The sequence below is a fragment of the Melospiza melodia genome, chromosome 2 (assembly GCF_035770615.1).
Source record: "Melospiza melodia melodia isolate bMelMel2 chromosome 2, bMelMel2.pri, whole genome shotgun sequence".
Taxonomy (NCBI): domain Eukaryota; kingdom Metazoa; phylum Chordata; class Aves; order Passeriformes; family Passerellidae; genus Melospiza; species Melospiza melodia.
In genome coordinates this window covers 9,707,237-9,724,963 of record NC_086195.1, presented here as the reverse complement: position 1 = coordinate 9,724,963, position 17,727 = coordinate 9,707,237, and the positions used below count along the sequence as shown (strand labels likewise).

The window sequence follows — 17,727 nt, the reverse complement described above, 5'->3', positions numbered from 1 at the left end:
GTAAAAGCTAATGTAAGGAAACACAACTACTAAAATACTATGACCAAACTTTATAGTTCTTCAAATTACAAACTTGGCTACAAAAACCAATGGTGGAACAAACTATCTCTAAAATGTGGAAGTAAATATCATCTGTGTTCTGTGAGTGTTTTCAGCAGTACAAGCCAAAAGCCAGTGACATTTATTTTTTAATTGTGCTTGTTTTAGTCAACTGGTAAAACAGGAAATCAATGTGCTCACTACTAGCAGGACTATTAATAATGATAGATACTTCTTTTTGTTAAGCAGATATTTAAAATGACAAATTGTCACAAATTCACTGAAATTTTATGTATGCAACCTGTTGGTTTGCTCCCTAATGTGCAACCATTTGGTTTGATAATTCATGTCATGTGATGGTCACAGAATTCTTCAGTACCTAGTTTACTGCTATCACCAGTTCTTAGGCTGTCTATTAACTTGAGTGCTCATGGCACTCATAAAACCCCTGACAAAACTCTCAGTACTTTTTGTATTATGATGTTTATCTTGTTCCCCCTTTCCCCAAGTACATCATTTTACACAGCTACACTATTCAAGTCCTGGTTTGACTGAAACTTTTAAAAAGCCCAGGAAGTACTGAAAATTCTTTTTGCTGCAAAAAAATTTTACTGAAGAAAAGTTGACTTAAAAATAGACCTGTAGCAGTAACAGATGTTGTTAATAAGTCACTAAGAAATTTTAGAAGGTGTTACTCCCCATCACAGAATATTGTCCTGAAATTATTTTGATGGAGAATCCTGAAGTTTTAGTTTTTGGGTGCATCAATCTTCACTGTTAATTCCCAGAAATATTCAGAGCACTTCCATGAATCTTGCTGATATTAATGCAGGTCCAGGTACTACCCACTAACAAGGCCTAAGGGGATGAGCAGCTCTCACACTATGCTGTGGTGATTTCTCTGTAAGAGGTTCTGATATGAGCAGGCTTCAAAGGAAACTCTTCTTTTCCATGTTGATACCTAATCATATCTCAGTATTTGCTGAGAATTACAAAGTTTTAGTGAAATACTACTGTAGGTCTCAAGCTGCCAACCAAATTAAACTGTTTTCTGTTTAGGGTGAACAACTATAATCATAAAATGTGTTTACTATACATAAGTGCTTTTATAACAACTATATGCATTTAGAAACCAAATTAAAATTCTTACCAATGAATATTTGATGAAGCTGTTTGTGTGTCAAAGTTAGACTACAATCTTCCTTCTCCTGGGGAGAAGTTGGCATAGGACTAAGCCAGCTCCAAACCTGTGATAGGCACAAGACACTTCCTCAGAGCAGGATCAAAATTCTTATGATTTCTTATATGGAAAGCACCTTATGCTCACATACTACTCAAACATTTAACTTACTCCTTTGTTTGTAGACTTAGAAACAATTTCTGCCAGTTTTCGACTAGTTAACATGCAATTGTCATCTGAAGGAAGTGTTTCAGGCTGTGGCTTCTCCATGGGAAAATCTGTGACTGAGATGTCTGGTGACTTAAGACCTTCAGCTGGTTTAATGCCTAAGCTCACAGGATTGTTATAAAAATAAAAATGCCTACAGGGAAGGAAAAAAAAGAATCTAGAAGTTTGAGCATTCCATCATCTACACATTAAATTATTTAATATTTTTAAACAAAAAAATTAATATTTTAAGTAGGAATATTTCATTATTTAAAAACCCTCAAGCACAGAAAATACCTTGAAAATGCTTCTCTTATTTTGGTTTTTACTGTAAGATAAGTCTAGAGGACCAGTCAGATTAAAGGATTCCATCTGCTTCAGTGCACACAATATATAATAATTCACATATTAAATCTGTCACTTGGGGTGAGCTAGAAATCCTAGTTGGAAATACATATTTATTATATAAAGAGAATCCAAAACAGTCAATGATATGTTTTTTCCTATTAACCATAACCAAACATTCTCAAAACTTGACACCTTAATTTATGTTCACTTTAAGCTTAATTTCAAGTGCCTTGCCTCTAGCCCTACACTTTACCCAGGAAGTGATCTCGATGTGTCTGAATACTTGAAAAAAACAGGTTTTGAATACATTATAAATGAAAGTCCCAAGATCATAAGCATATTGGCATAGGACAAATTTAGGCATATGATCAGTGCCATCAAGTAAATTCTGCACATATATTCACATACTTTGTGTATGAATGAGCCTAAAGTATTTATTTACCCTTTAACCCAAGTCTTACCTGGCAGCCTCTCTCTCTAGACGACGCTGTCTCAAATGGGAAATGAACTGCACATAGTGTTTGTTATTTTCTTCTTTTAACAGTCGTTCAGAGTCAGTAAGAGCAAATTCTGGGTCTACATAATTATATCTCTCAGTCTTTGTGAAAATAGTCCTAAATATTTCAAGAGAATTGTAGTTTCATTACATATGTATAACGATACTGGGTCTTGCTAGAATGAAAACATAATTGATTTTTATATATATATATTTCATTTCAAACATTCTTTTTATCCCAGCTGATTATTAATATTTGACTTTGTAAAGGCAACCATAAAAATGAAATATTGCAAGTGTAATAGCTACATTTATAGCTTCACATAAGAAAACTCAGTAAATTTATGAGCAAGAGACTCAATAATGCAATGAATTTTAAAGTACTTTCAGCCTGAAAAAAACCCAGTGAACTGTCATATGAGTAACCAGTCTTGATCTGCTATATGATATATATAAATGTGTGGGTTTAAATATTAGATTCACATAATTTTTACCTGTATTTTTTATTCCAATCACTAGGCCTGAGGCTGGCTGCACGGTCATTGGGAAAGGCTATAAGCACGCCATCCTCACGGTTCCTGTTTTTGCGGTGAGTATGGATTTGTGTTCGGATTGATTTAAGGACTGCCACAGGTGCTGTATCTCTGAGCTGTCCTCTGCCACGAGCTACAAACTGTCCAGTTTCATTGGAAATCAGGGGTGTTAGACCTTCAAATTCAAATAAAACAAACTTGAGCCATTATTTTCTAAACAAAATTCAAAGTCTTGGAAAATACATCTAATTTACAATGGTCTACCCAGCAGCACAGCAGTCAGCGACCCATCCCATAGTATTTTTCTCTTTACATTATGCCAAGAGCCAACTGCTTCCCTTGACCTGGATCACAGAAACAAAACCCAGAGCTCAAACCAGCTGTGTCCAGCTGTGATGCTATGTTTTGCACAGACACATCATCAGACACCCAGAGCTGCCTGTCACAACACCAATCACAGTGTCCCAAAGCTTGTCTTAAGGGCTGCAAACAGAGGCATGAATTTTGACAAAATCTCCCAAGCTAGAACTACTAAAAAGACAGCTCAGATCTCTTTCACTCTAGTTTTAAAAATGCACAAATACATGAACATTAAAGAGAAAACTGTGGCAGAAATGAGGTCAAACTTCAACTGCCCTTTCTTCCCTCACCTGCAAAAAAAAAAAAAAAAAAAAAAATTATCATGAAACATATTTTTTTACCCACTTTAGCCTTACTTTCATCCATCAACAAAAAATCAAAAACTACTTTCCATCTTCTAATTCATAGGAGTTATTAAAACTTTCACTGGCCAGAAAAGCACAGTTTGCAAGAAGCTTCATTTCTGTCTCTCCCCTGCCTTCACCTGAATACAGAGACAGAACTACACAAAGTCATTCACAGATTCTGGGAGAAGGTAACAGAAAGATATAGAAGCATCTAGAAAAGGATTTAAAAACAAAATCATTTTTTCTCCACACTTCAATGAAGCCGAAAAGCAAAACGTAGATACCTTTAGTAAGCTTTTATAAACCTGCAAATGGGACCAGAACAAAACATTAATAGAGCAAATGGTAGACAAGAGCACGTAGAAAGCCTGAAAAACTTGAATGCTACATTAAATCTTTGATCCAAAAAAAACACTTCTTCTAATTGGGTTTCTGAAGCAGGAAAACTAAAGGAGCTCTGGATTTCAAAAATAACACAAATTGCCAAACTTCAGTTTCTCATCAAACCATGGCTGACAGCCATGGATTGGAAATACCTTCCTGAAAGTAGCAGGAATGCCCACTGGTTTATTCCAGCACTTGTAGGCAGAACAACATCTTACCATGATTTCCAGTAACTTTCACTTTTTACTCCCCCACAATGGAAAAAAAATGTTTCTTCTTAGGGAGAACATCTCAAGCTGGCAGCAGCTAAAGAGAATTCAAGTTCCGCTCCTGATCCACCCACAGCCACCACGTGCACCAGCGCACAGGTTGGGAGATTGCACTGGTGCTGCAGAGGCTGCAGCACATTTGATGTTAGAAAAAAGTAATGTTTGCCAGGATAGGTTTATAATCCAGTGACAGCTTAGTCCAATCTACTGCAAAGTGGCTGTTTGTGGAAAACATTTGGGACACAAAGAACAAATCAAGGACTAATTATTGGATATCCTGAAAGACTCTTCATGCTGGCACAGGCTTCACTGGATGGGAAGAGTCAGTGGACACAGGAGCTGTAGCAGGTTGTATGAACTGGCAAGGTCATCTGGCAGCAGTAACTTTGAATCAATGAAGAATATTCTGTTATCTTTCCTAGCTCTTCCTGTGCTTCACATACCTCTCCATTCACTCCTGAAACATCTTAACACTGTGGCATGGCATTGTTTGCAAAAACTGAACCTTATAAATGTCAGATAATCATGTGATGAAAATTTATGCTTTAATAATTCAATTTTTGATAGAATTATGGAAGGGTGTAACATTATTTTAGCTTTGTTTTGCAGTCTTATTGGACCTATGTCAAAAAACTGAGCATTCCCTCCAGTCCCAATGAGATATTACTTTTCACAAGCAAACTAAAAATAATTTAAAAATCACTTTTAAAAGGCTAAAAATGTGCTTTTAAAACATCTTATCACTTGTCACTTACATTTTTAGCATCTTACCAGGATTGATTGTGAATACAATGCTTGCTTGTTTCGATTTGCACACAGCATGTAAGGTCAAATAAATTTGATGAAAAGGTTTTGTCTTCAAAACATCTACATTTTTTTTATCTACTCCTGTACCAATGATATCAATAATTTGCTTCATCTCAAATTTTCCTATTTGATGTGGAGAAAATGAAATCATCACTTCCTGGAAAAGAAAACTCATTATGAGACATATGAGACAATAAGGAGTGAAGTTTTGTGTAATTCTCTATATGATTGAGTCTCTGAGTCACTTCTCTCCACACTTACCTCTAAGACAGGTATTCAAAACAGGGCTTGCAGAATATGCCAAGAGGCACATCGAAATTAGCAATATAAGGAAACATAAAAATGTGACACATAAAACACAACAAAGTCTCATTTTTTCAGTTCTGAGAGAAATCTTGTGCCCTGACTTACTGGTTGGGGAAATTGTAAATGTTTACATATTTGACTTACTGTTTGCCAAGTTTCTTCCATTAAAAAAAAATCTTTCTTGAGTATTTGTGATTTACTGAAACAAATTAAAAGTATTCTTCAAAACTATTTGCATATAAATCAATCTTCTCAAATCAGTAAAATAAAAAACTACAGATAGAAAAAATTCTGTAAAGTTGCCTTAGTACTCCAATCTTTTTTCCTAATTTAAAACAATATTTGTTGCTTCCTGGAGTAGGGAAAGAAAATTAGGGGACTGTAAAAACAATGTATTTATGGCTGATATTAAAAGCTATTGCTACTGAAATGAAATTCCTCTGGTTTACTTGCAAGAAATTCCACTGCTAACCACTGTAAAATAATCTGCACAGTTACACAGCCAAAGAGAAAAAGGGAGTTACCTTTTCAGATTTTGTTTCAATATTTCCTCTTGCAGGAGAAACACTGAAGTGAGCAGTCTTGCGGAATCTGAACGCTACTGGAAGGAACTCGGATTCATTTTTCATTGTGCATGCAACTTGTGTTTTTTCACCCAAATAACAGTCCTCAAAATTAATTTCTGTTCCTGGCTTAAAAGTTAATATCACAGGAAAGCCAGAACCCATCAAAGCTAAGTCCACATAGCGAGAATCACTGCCTGCATTAGACAAACACAAAAACAAGCAAACAAACAAAATCCCTCTCACATCCATATCTCACTAACAGGAAAGTCATCCTGTAGTTGTACAGTCACAAAAACAAAATAATGCTACAAACCAGTATGTTTTATAATGCAGTTTTTATAAACCTAACACAGAGATTTTTGCTTCTAATAGCTGTTAGATAATGCATTCCCTCAGTAAGAAAGTTGAGGATGAACAAACATGGACTTGAAAATGCACAAAACTGGTATTACAAAAGTGTTAGTGACTTGCAAATGACTGGGGGTATTTTATTTTCTTCAAATATTTGCATTTATAATTATTATAATTTATAATAAAATGATAGGTGTTCATTAATGACACACATAAATCCTTCCTCTCTACTCACTGTTCAAAGAGGTTTTAGCACTGAAGCATTCAAGATGCAAGTTTATTTATTTGGGTTGATATAAACAAACATACAAAACAGGTTTACCATAAAACTATTAAGACAACCAAGATTCTTTTTTTAAGTTTAAAAAGTCAAAATACACAGTTTTATCATCCTCGTGTACATTTCTGATGGTGACTATCCATTTCTAACATACTTGTGGTTGCTGTGGCACCACCACTGAGGTTCTGCAGAGAGTCACCTCTCTTCCCAGCAGTTTCAAATCTCAGAAACACGACATAATCTTGAACTGGTGATGCATCATTAACTTCAAAGTCTCTTTCAAATTTCCTGGAAGAGCCACAATCTCAAATTAAAAGATGGTAAAAAAAATAAACTTCCAAACCCAACCCACAAAAAAATCAAGACATATTTTTCAACTTCCAGTCTGTCTTCTTTGTTGTGAGTAACAGCTTGAACAAATTATCTTTATGCTTCCTTTCAGAAAATGCAAATAACATTTAAGCTCATCAGTATTTGTGTGCTTATTATATTGGTAATTTGATAGCTTTTCCAGTCTTCAACAGTTTTCTAGACTAATATCACATGCATAATAATTACCTGTATTGAATTTAAGCAGGGGAAAATGGCAAGAGAGCGTTTGCTTTTTCTTTTCCTCATCTAAAATCAAATGTTTCTTTATGTTTAGTTTTGACTTTTGCTTTGGGTTTGATTTTTTTATGAGATGACAGCTCTCTGAAATGTTTCACTCTCTTGATCCTTAATATGCAGCAAAATCAAATAAAATTCTTATTCTCATAAAACCGTCTTAACCAATTCTTGGTCCAAATATACCCTTAGGGTATTATAAAACATAAAATCATAGAAACGCTTCCGGCTTTGCTTTCTTATTTGCAGAATCACAACAAGAAACTTCTTTTAACACAATAAATACATAAGAAGCCACTCAGAAATAATCTGCAGACGTATTAATTCAAAATTTTCTCTAACACAGCTCTTGCAGAACAGTGTAGACCAACCAGCTTGTGTATGTGTGTGCATTTAATTGGTATCACTCACTCACTTTGGACTAAAGCAGACTGTAATCAAAGATTTTTCATAAGGCTCCAAAGTTCCTTGATTGGGAGCACACAAGATCAAGGTGGAAACATCTACATCTTTAGTTTTCAGGCTTAAGTCATATAAAACAGCATCTGTACTCCCCTGAAGATCTGTCCCCTAAAAAAAATCAAAATATTGAATAGTTCAGCTTGTTCTGCTTTCCTTTTTGCGTTTGTTTTTATTCCTACACATACATTTTCACATATAAAAAATAGAAAGACATAATACAGAAAATGGCAATCACTTAGTTACACAGCACATGGCTGTAACTAAATGTAACTAAAGTAACCAATTTTTAAATCAATTTCATGTCAATGTCTTGAATCCTCTTTCTTAAACATGATTCTCAGATTATTTCACTATCTGAGAAAAACAAGTGAAATCAGATTATTAATATCTTAGAACTCAAATTTTATTTTGATAATTCCTAGTAAATAATAACTGAAAAACTCAATTCTAGGGTTAAATTGAAATAAAAAACGTGTTGGCTGGACAGACGTTTCAGAAAGCCTATTGACCAGGAAATAGTATGACACAGTAAACAATACTAGAAGACAAATGTTGAGAAATAAAAAATGCAAAAGCAGAAATGAAAACAAGTTTTCAGCTAAAAGAACCAGAGCAGTTTCTTACCATCTCTCCTCCAATGGCATTGTCTTCCAGTACTGCTACCCAATCCATACACTCAGGGCTTTCATTGTATAAATATATTTGTTCTGTCTTTGAAGTCCCAAAGTAAAGAGGTCCAAAGTTAATGCACTTCAGTACTTTTCCACAATTCACTCCAAGAACTTTAAGAACTTGTTCAACCACAACACCTCTGACCCATACTTCAGTGCAGCCACGACTTTCCAACTCCACTCTGCCAATAAGAGCAGCAGGCAGCAAGAGGTAATGTAGAGAAGAGTTAGAAATAATCAGTTTGGTTAGGTTGTTTTGTATTAGAATCTGTGCCAAAAAAGAAAAAAATACACAATCCAAGCATTCAAATCACTGGCTTTCCATAGATAAACTAAGTGGGAGAACAGGACAAATGAGCATGTCCGTGACAATGCCCTAGCAGGAATATCACCAATCAGGAAAAATCACACATTACATGATGGAGTTTTGGGTTTGATTTCATTTTCAGACTTTTTTAAATGTTCAAAATGACAGAAGTACAAGGAATCAGGAGGTGTGCACAGACAACATACACTGCTCTTATCCCTCAGAGTCTTTGTATCTAAATACCAACCTCAGCATATAATACCTAATTTTCTTGTAGGGAACAGGAGCTAGAAGTTCATCTGAATAAGCAGGAAATAACTGCAGCTATTCCCACCTGGAAGCTTGATCTTGATGATTCCAAAAATCACCAACACAAAACACACAACAAATGAACCACTCCCTATTCCCATACTGCCCGGAGAGGTTGTGGGCTCCCCACCCCTGGAAGTGTTCAGGGACAGACTGGATGAGCAACCTGGTCTGGAGGAAAGTCCCTGCCCATGGCAGAGGGGTTGGAAATACAGGATTTTAAAGTCCCTTCCAAGCCAAACCATGCTGGGATTCTATAAGATATGCATTTAAAAGCAATCTACTCCAGTGGTGCAAATACATTCCCTCCAGTGAAAATAAGATACTCCAAATAACACCAAAATGTGTCTGGGATTCCTAAAACACATAGAGTTAAAAGAAAACATGCAGTTACAGAAGGTAAGAAAATTAAGGATCACAGGATGTGCAGAAAGGTAACAGGTACAAAAGCTCCTAGTTATTTTTATTCTGAGAAATGTGCAAACATCCCAGATCATTACAAATTATTGTAATGATAAATAAAAAATTTTTATTAACACTGCCAGGTATACAATTTATGCCTAACTTTTCTGTGGAGATACTGTAACAATCAAATTAATTTAATAAAACTAATTATTAAAGACAGAAACTGACACTTAGGAACTTATTTTTTAGATAAACATTCACAGTAAAGTTTAGAATTAATAACAGACAAAACCAGAATTTACAGAGCTGTATTTCTTCAGTCACACACTCACTTCATCATTTCTTTGATGACTCCAGGTACATCTGTGCAGACATCCACTCGAATTTTCCTTGTAGATTTTGGCTTTACGACTCCTCTGAGAGGTTTTATGTTAAGCAGGACCACCCCATCATATGATATTTTAAATACACCTAAAAAAACCCAGAGCAATCAACAGAATGCTATACTATATAAAGCTGTAGATTTATGCTTCTATTACACACTTGAAATTACACAACACATAATGCAAATGTTCACAAGCAGTATTTCTTCCTATGAAAACAGGAAACATAGACTTAACCTTTTTACAAGATGTTTCTAAGCAAGAGTAGATCAAAATTTTCAGGATTTCTTTAATTATTACACCCACGTGTCCAATTCCATTTTTTAAGCTGTGATTGTAACAGGAAAGGTACTAACATTCCACAGAAAAGTGACTATATCATGAAGTAGCTGTAAATAAAATCTGCAAGTTACACAAAGCTCTAAGAAGCTACAGGTGCCAAAAAGTTAAGTGCATACTGCAGGGTAACAACTGTTCCTGTTATTTGGTCCACACCCAAGACAAATTACTCCAGAAGAGAACAGTAAATATTTCTAGGTTATATATTATCTGACATTATAAAATATAAAAATAAATATAAAAATAAATTGTTTCAAATGTACAAAAAGTTCACTCTTTGATTTAATATAAAAGATAATCTCTGATATGAGATCAGAAGCAGGACCAAAGGACTCCTTCAGTGCATGGAAAGACAGGTGAAATGCAATCCTTGAGTCTCAGGCCAGCACAGAGCACCTCCTGCTCAGAGTTTAGTGCTGCCTGTTACTGTGACCTGCTGTGTTATCATTTACAGAGCCTGCAGAAACACAGATTCAGCTGCTCTTCCCTTGTCTGTCCCCAAGACATCCTTTGCCAACCATCACTTTCTTTCTAATTTTCATCCAATCCTATAAAACTCCACCAATGCAGCCTGCATGTACCATGCAACAGAGTTTATAACTAGAAACAGTTCCCTACACAATATGAAAAAAGTAATTATCACACAACTTAGTTGTAGAAGTAAATATATATATATGTAAGTAGGTTATCTCATTTTCTTTACCTTATCATAATTGCTCAAAACATTAAGTTAGCATATATGAGAAAGACCTGATTATATAAACAACATACTACATCTTTAAGATGAACTGGCTAGGAAAAACACCCACAATAATTTCTCCATTTACTTCATGGGAAAAAAAAAAAAAAGATTTGCTTCTGAAAAGATTCTTCTTCATCTAGAGAGAAATTTGCTTTTTTTATTTTGTTTTTTTTTATACTGTAACTCTGTGTTTCTGTAATCATGTATTTTCTCTTGGTACAATATTTCATATGAAAACCTAGGGGAGAAATTTTCCCACAACTTTGGCCTAAAGCAAAGAAAAAGACAGTCTTTAATGTAACAAGCAGCTGTACAAATGAGGAACAAAAATAATTAATTGCCTTAAATTTGTTGTTTGAAACTCAGCATAGTTGCAACCCTGCCTCTGGAGAAGGGTATTTGCGACTCTCTCCAGTGCAAAAGGCAGCCAAACAGGTTATTTGGATCATATAAGCATTCTTAAACTCCTTTGTCCATGTTTGTTACTCTCCTTGGAATAGCTGCTGACAGAAATTTAAGGATGTGCCTGTTGTAAAGCTGCAGGATTTCAAAAGCTATGGCAGCAAGATAAAAGGCCTCTCATTATCTTCTAGCAACAAATACAATTCAATTCCCATCACAGAGGATTTCAGCTGACACAGTTCAGGGACTTGCAGTTGTTTATTCAAGAGACAGGTCTGGGGATCACAGCAGCACAAAGCAAGAGCAGATGTGATTTGCTGCTGTCTATGCTGGGCACACTAAGGCAATGAGCAACTATAACTTTTACATCTTCCAAATAGGACTCAAAAGTAGAGAACTCATAAAATTTTCAAAGTTCCAAAGTATTTTTTTCTTTCCTACATGGAAATATAGTACTGGCTACATAAACAGTGAGCTGTGTACAACACCTGCAGCTACAATACTCATCATCTGCATAACCCAAAATCCCAGTTAATTGCTACTTGGTCACTGAAGTATTGACTTGCATAAGATTACTTTTTTCAGTAAAGTAAAATATTTGTATGATTTAATGCATACTAAATATTCACCTGCTATTGTTCCACGGTTAGAAATACTAATCTGTTTAGTAACTAGTTTACTGTTTGCAATCATTTCACCAAAATTAACCTCTGACTGTATTTCCAGATCACAGTATGGAATCAATCTGCAGAGAAAAGACAAGATATTATTTCCCAAAACTTAAAAATACCTTTGCATTTTAAAATAAATTTGATTAAGCACTCCAGTGGAAGAGAGTTCTCTTTTTGTACCAGTTCTCCTATCAAGGTTTTGGCAACTCACTTCAGCTCTACAGCACACACAGGGAAGATCTAAGAGAGAGGTTCTTATCTATCAGCCTGTTTAATGACTCAGTAGTCTAACTTTAAAACAATATAGCTCTAAATGATTCGTCAAAATTGAATGCACACATTTCTATTTCATCTTAAATACTTCATTACAGTATTTTAAGTAAAACTATCCTGAGTTAGTTGCATCACAAGACCAAATAATTCACCACAATTCATTATGAGCTGCCTGAACTAAAAGCAGAGAAGTAATTCCAGTTTACAGTTTTGTGTTTGATACATACTTTATGTGACTTCAACAACAGACAGAAGTGGGTAATGACACAAGCCATGAGCTACTTCTATTATTTATTTAAGAACCTCAGCCAGTGAGATGACATCACTGTATTGAGTACTTTTTAGCCATAATGGAAAGATCATGCCTCAGGAAACTTGTATTTTAAACACTCCAATTTTTAACGCAATGACACCTGTGATCTCACATAAACTGTGTTTCAAATCAACTGGAATTTTACATCAGCACAACAGTCTGTCTTCTCTTAGCCACAAACAGGAACCTGCAGGAGCAATTCCATCTCTGTGTCACATACAGTACAGAAGAAATAATGGAGAAGAAAAATAAATATAATAGGTCAAGCAAGGTAGACCCTGCCCAAATACTCTACTGCATAAAGAGGAGGGGAGAGGGAAAGAAGGGACAGAGAAAAGAAATGAATCAAGAAATGCCACCATAGAATTTGCTTTCAGGAGTTTCAATACACTTTTTAATTTTCTTTGTCAATTAACTGTAATGTAAAAAAGTAGTTTTATAAATTCTTGAAAGACATGATGCTAGACCAGCAGGATGTGGCAAAAATATAGCAAAAAATAATAGGAATTAGCTATCAAAGCTAGAGTACACTCTAGCAATTGTAAAAATTTGTAAACAATTGTAAAAATTTTACTTTCCAAATATCCAGACATTCTTACAAGAAGCTTTATTGGAAGAATGAAACAGAAGCATTTCTCCTTTCAAGATACAAGTATCCTCTTTCCCAAGTGGACAGAAATAAGGATATATTCTAAAAATAATGAGATTTTCTAATAGACCTGCAAAAAGGAGGTAGTCAAGTTAAAAGGTTTGGGGTTACTGTTTTAATACAGTGTGAGGTTTATTTGTTTGCTTTGGTTTGCTGGTTGGGGTTTTTCCATGAAGCTGGAATTTACTGCTTTTGCATGACACAAAATACATTTGGAAAATATTGATTAAAAAAAATCATAAAGTAAAATCGTTTTTCCAAACACATAAAAAATTAATTATAAAAGCCTGTCAATGTTTCCCTTGAAAAAGACACTTAAACATGAAGATGTGAAATGTTTTAATTTATTGCAAGTCCTTTCCAGAAAGGAGTCACTGGTAGCATTATCATCCTAAGTGGCTTTACCTGACAATACTAGTCTGATAAAAATTTTCAAAAATCCTTGAACAAGTGACATTGCTCTAAAACATGCACTGTATTTTTGGAATTAGGCAAGAAATGTTTCACTATAATCCAGATTTGCAACTGTAATGGACAATTACTGTAAAGTCTTCCATATCAGTGATTCAGTGTGAACAGAAGACATTGAGTAGTTGTTGACTTGTCTAATAATACAGCACTTAAAATTATCAACATTATCATAACAAAGTTAGAAGAAGGCAAAACTAAAAATCCAGATTCTATGATTTTACAGGGATATGACCCCAATGAATTTCTTATTCTTGGACTGCTCTGAAAAAAAAAAAGAAAAATCTTACTTTTCTAAGAAAATTAACTGTTTGTTTTCTATGCAATTGACAGACTAATTAGAAAGCCATAACTGACATGCAGAAGTAAACTTTCCACAACATTAAACTGCAAATATTAACAGCAGCTCATAAACTTTTAAATATCATACCCAAGCACAGGGATATGAACTATGTCATCATCTACTAAAAGAGTTAGTTTATCCTGATGATTTTCTGCACACTTGGGAGTATATTCCACAACAGCTTTAACTTGAAGTCCAGATGCAAGGAGTTTTTCTGGATTTTCCACAATCAATTTAAACTGCAATTAAAAAAAAAAAAAAAAAAAAAGTGTTTTTAATTGTTACACATTTCTAGATTAAGAAGAATATGCATGTAGTTTATTTTCAGAAGAACACAAAGATTGATTTAAAACTTACCATAAACTTATATGCAGGATTTTATAATTTCACCTCCCTATTTATTGTTCAAACTTTTTATAGGAAAAGAGAAAGACAGAATGAATTAGCCAAATTTTCTAGTCCTTCCAAGAGAGCTGCAAAAAAACCTTCTGAAGCAACACAAAATTAAATCAGCTATTTCTCAGTGAAGAATATATTTAGTGCCTGAGAAAATAGTTCAAAGCAGCAACAAAAGGGGAGAAGGTAAGGGTTTCCTCTAGGTCTGATTGAAATCAACAGAAAGTCTCACTGCTCATTGAAAATCTGCTTGAACAGCCCAAGGCACCTCCAGTGCTGGGAGTCAAATGAAAGAGAAGAAATCCAGAAGGATGGAAAGCACTCTTTCCTCTCTCAAAAAAATTATACTGGACTTGTTGTCAGCATCTGTTTAAATAAAACACCTCCCACACCTTTCCTTGAGCAGAAGAAACAAGTAACCCACTAGCACATAGAGGGAAATCCAGCATTTCCCACATTCTTAGAAAAGCCTCAAAGTAAATCTAGAGCTTCTCTGGTGGCTCAGTCTACTTAAAATTCACATTACCCCATGCACAGTGGGCTTCTGTCGAGTTTAAATATGTTTTATTTTTGAAAGACAGTTTTCCCAGTATTCTCTAAGTTTCCTGTTCTAGTTTATGTTTTAAATATGCAAACATAATTTACTACTTGCTGTTTCTGTTGCCCGAGCATCTCCTTCTATTCCTTTAGAGTCCTCATAGGAGCATAAATACTCAGCTAAAGGAGATTTATGTCATGCACATCATGATTATGGGCTTGACATAGAAAGAGTAGCCATGTATTAATTCTGAGGTGTGTAGAATCTCTGTTCTCTACAAAGACTTAAACATCCAAGCATATTCATTTTATACAAGGCAAAATTAGTATTTGGTAGTAGGAACATTCAATGAAGCCTATGGAAAACTGCTTGTGAGCTTTATTCCTTGGAAGGCTTGTGAGCTTTATTTCTTGGCCATGCACTATGACAGCTGAAGAAAGGTCATTTTTCAGAGCTTGCACTCTGTGCATGGAATGCACCAGACTGTATTTCAGAGGAGTCGTACACTTCAGAGCCCTGTAATCACAGACAGCAACACGAGCTCTGGGAATGAGAAGGGGCAACACAACAGACCTTTCTGGAACTGAGGGTGTGAAGTGGAATCTTGTCCCCTTGCTGTCATCTTAGTAAATCTCATGTACAGTGCCATAAAAATACACAGCAAAAAGCAAGAGTTAATCACAGAGGGAAACACCACAAAACTCTGATTCAGTACCTTTTTCTCTTTCCTAAACCTGACTCTGCCCTCCTGCTTCTGGAGCACATGAAGAATTGCTAAGGCTGATGAAAAGTAACAAAACAGAATAAGCACATCCCTACCAAATCAAGCACTCTCAACAGTTTCCAGCTCATCCTTATTAAACTGAAGTCTTCAGCTACAGTTTAACAAGAATCAAGCTGCCACTCTTGCCCTGAAAAAGAAAGGCTCACTACTCAGATAGTGAAATTACTGAAGGTACCTCAATTGTCTGAAAATCAGATTGATGACTATCCTGAATTATTCATAGTTCAAGCTGCTATGAACAAAAGGCAACATCAGCTTCTGTTCAACCCAATCTTTGAATCTGAATTTTGGCATAATTTACCAACAATAAACCAATAACCACAGCAGGCTTTTGCTGGAGCCACATGAGATACAAGGACTCAACTGGTTAGAATTGTAGAGATGCATTTGCCTTTTAAAGGCCTGGACACGCAATGACTTTTCCAGAATTTATCAGATGTTATTAATAGCAATCATACTATCTTGAGAAAAGATTGCAAATATCCTCTTTTCTGAGAAAGCTTAAACCTCCTCTTTTCTGAGAAAGCTCTCAGCAAGCAAGCACCCCAAGGGGACTATTCCACTCAAAAAACCTTAAAAGTATACAACTTAGAAATGAGGTAAGAGAGCTGTCACTTCCCAGATTTGGTGTTCCCAGCACACCAGAGTGACCCATTTTAACAGAATGTTCCCTGAAATTACGAGGAACTCGTGGGCTTCTTGCAGGATGAATTCTGGAGTGCACAAAGCCGGATTTGCTGCCAACAAGGGATTTGATCACAGAACCACTCGGGCTGGAAAAGCCCTCGAGCACCATCAAGTCCAACTGTTAATGGCTGATGAAGTAGGGAAAGCCTATTTATTTATAGTGAAACTGCGGATTTAAGAAAGAAGGAAGCTCTCTCTAAGCTGCTCACAGCCTCGGTAGAACAGAGAACCGGGAAGCTCAGGGTTCTGTTCGTTCTGTTCCCGCTGTTCCCGCAGGCTGGAGCGGTGCGAGGCCGCTGCTCGCAGAGGGGCGGCCGCGGGCACGCCCCGCCGCCTCCCTCGCGGCCGGCCCTCACCTGGGGCTCCTGTGGCGGCAGCAGCCGCAGGTGGCAGGCGCCCGCCCGCAGGTTCTGCACGGTGAGAGCGGCGCGGTAGGAGCTCCCCGGCACGGCGTCGGTGAAGCGCAGCACGCCCGGGGCGATGCGCACCCCGCACACGTCCCACCATCGCTCCGCCATGGCCTGCCCGGCCGCCCGCTTAGCAACGGCCGCCTAGCAACGGACGCGGAAAAAACAACCAATGGCAGCAGGAGGCGAGGGCGGGCTCGGGTGAACTCGGCTGGGTTCGGCCCTGTCCGGCTGGGTTCGGCTCTGTCCGGCTGGGCAGGGATGGGCTCGGCTCGGCTCATCTCGGCTCTGTCCGGCTGGGTTCGGCTCTGTCCGGCTGGGCAGGGATGGGCTCGGCTCGGCTCATCTCGGCTCTGTCCGGCGGGGTTCGGCTCTGTCCAGCCGGGCAGGGATCGGTTCGGCTCGGCTCGGCTCGGCTCGGCCCGGCCCGGCCCGGCCCGGCTCGACCTGACCCGACCCGACCAGGCCCGGCTGGGCTTGGCTCGGCCGGGCTCGGAACAGGTGACACAGGAGCGTGTTCAGGTGGAGTCTCAGTGTCTCCAGACAGGAGGACTTCTTGCCCTCCCTGGGCAGCCTGTTCCAGTGCTCCGGCACCTTCAACATAAAGTTCTCCCTCATGTTGAGGTGGAACTTCTTTTGTGTTAGTTATGGCCGTTGCCCCTCGTTCTGTCGCTGTGTAGCACTGAAGAGTCTGTGACGGCCCTCTTGGCACCCACTTTGAGATATTTGTGTGCATAAATGAGATCTGCTCTAAGTCTTCTCCTCTCCAGACTGACCAGGCCCAGCTCCTGCCATCTCTCCTCATAAGAGATGCTCCAGACCCCTCATGATCTTTGTAGCCTCCACTGGGCCGTCTCCAAGAGCTCCTTGTCTTTTCTGCTCTGAGGAGCCCAGACCTGGACACTGCAGATGTGTCACCAGGGCCATGCAGAGGGGGATGCCCTCCCTCCATGTGCTGGCCACACTCCTCCCAGCACAGCCCAGGATGAGTTTTACTACTAAGGAGATACCTGATGTGAAAAATGCCAATCACTTGTTTTTTTTTAAACAAAAATTAAAGTTTAATAGTAATAAAATGGTTATAAAAATAGTAATACAA

General features: G+C 37.3%; 1 protein-coding gene across 1 annotated transcript in view; it reads right to left on the bottom strand.

Annotated features, from left to right (window-relative positions):
- The window catches only part of CFAP47 (cilia and flagella associated protein 47), a 259,541-nt gene extending 242,802 nt beyond the window's left edge, over positions 1 to 16,739 (bottom strand). The window contains exons 1-13 of the mRNA XM_063182155.1: positions 16,578 to 16,739; positions 13,904 to 14,055; positions 11,729 to 11,844; positions 9,566 to 9,704; positions 8,166 to 8,394; positions 7,495 to 7,649; positions 6,628 to 6,761; positions 5,801 to 6,036; positions 4,935 to 5,127; positions 2,765 to 2,978; positions 2,236 to 2,388; positions 1,391 to 1,580; positions 1,190 to 1,286 (exon numbers count right to left, since the gene is read on the bottom strand). Coding sequence (XP_063038225.1) covers positions 1,190 to 1,286; positions 1,391 to 1,580; positions 2,236 to 2,388; positions 2,765 to 2,978; positions 4,935 to 5,127; positions 5,801 to 6,036; positions 6,628 to 6,761; positions 7,495 to 7,649; positions 8,166 to 8,394; positions 9,566 to 9,704; positions 11,729 to 11,844; positions 13,904 to 14,055; positions 16,578 to 16,739 — 2,170 coding nt within the window. The remainder of the gene's footprint in view (positions 1 to 1,189; positions 1,287 to 1,390; positions 1,581 to 2,235; positions 2,389 to 2,764; positions 2,979 to 4,934; positions 5,128 to 5,800; positions 6,037 to 6,627; positions 6,762 to 7,494; positions 7,650 to 8,165; positions 8,395 to 9,565; positions 9,705 to 11,728; positions 11,845 to 13,903; positions 14,056 to 16,577) is intronic.
- Positions 16,740 to 17,727: the final 988 nt, after the last annotated feature.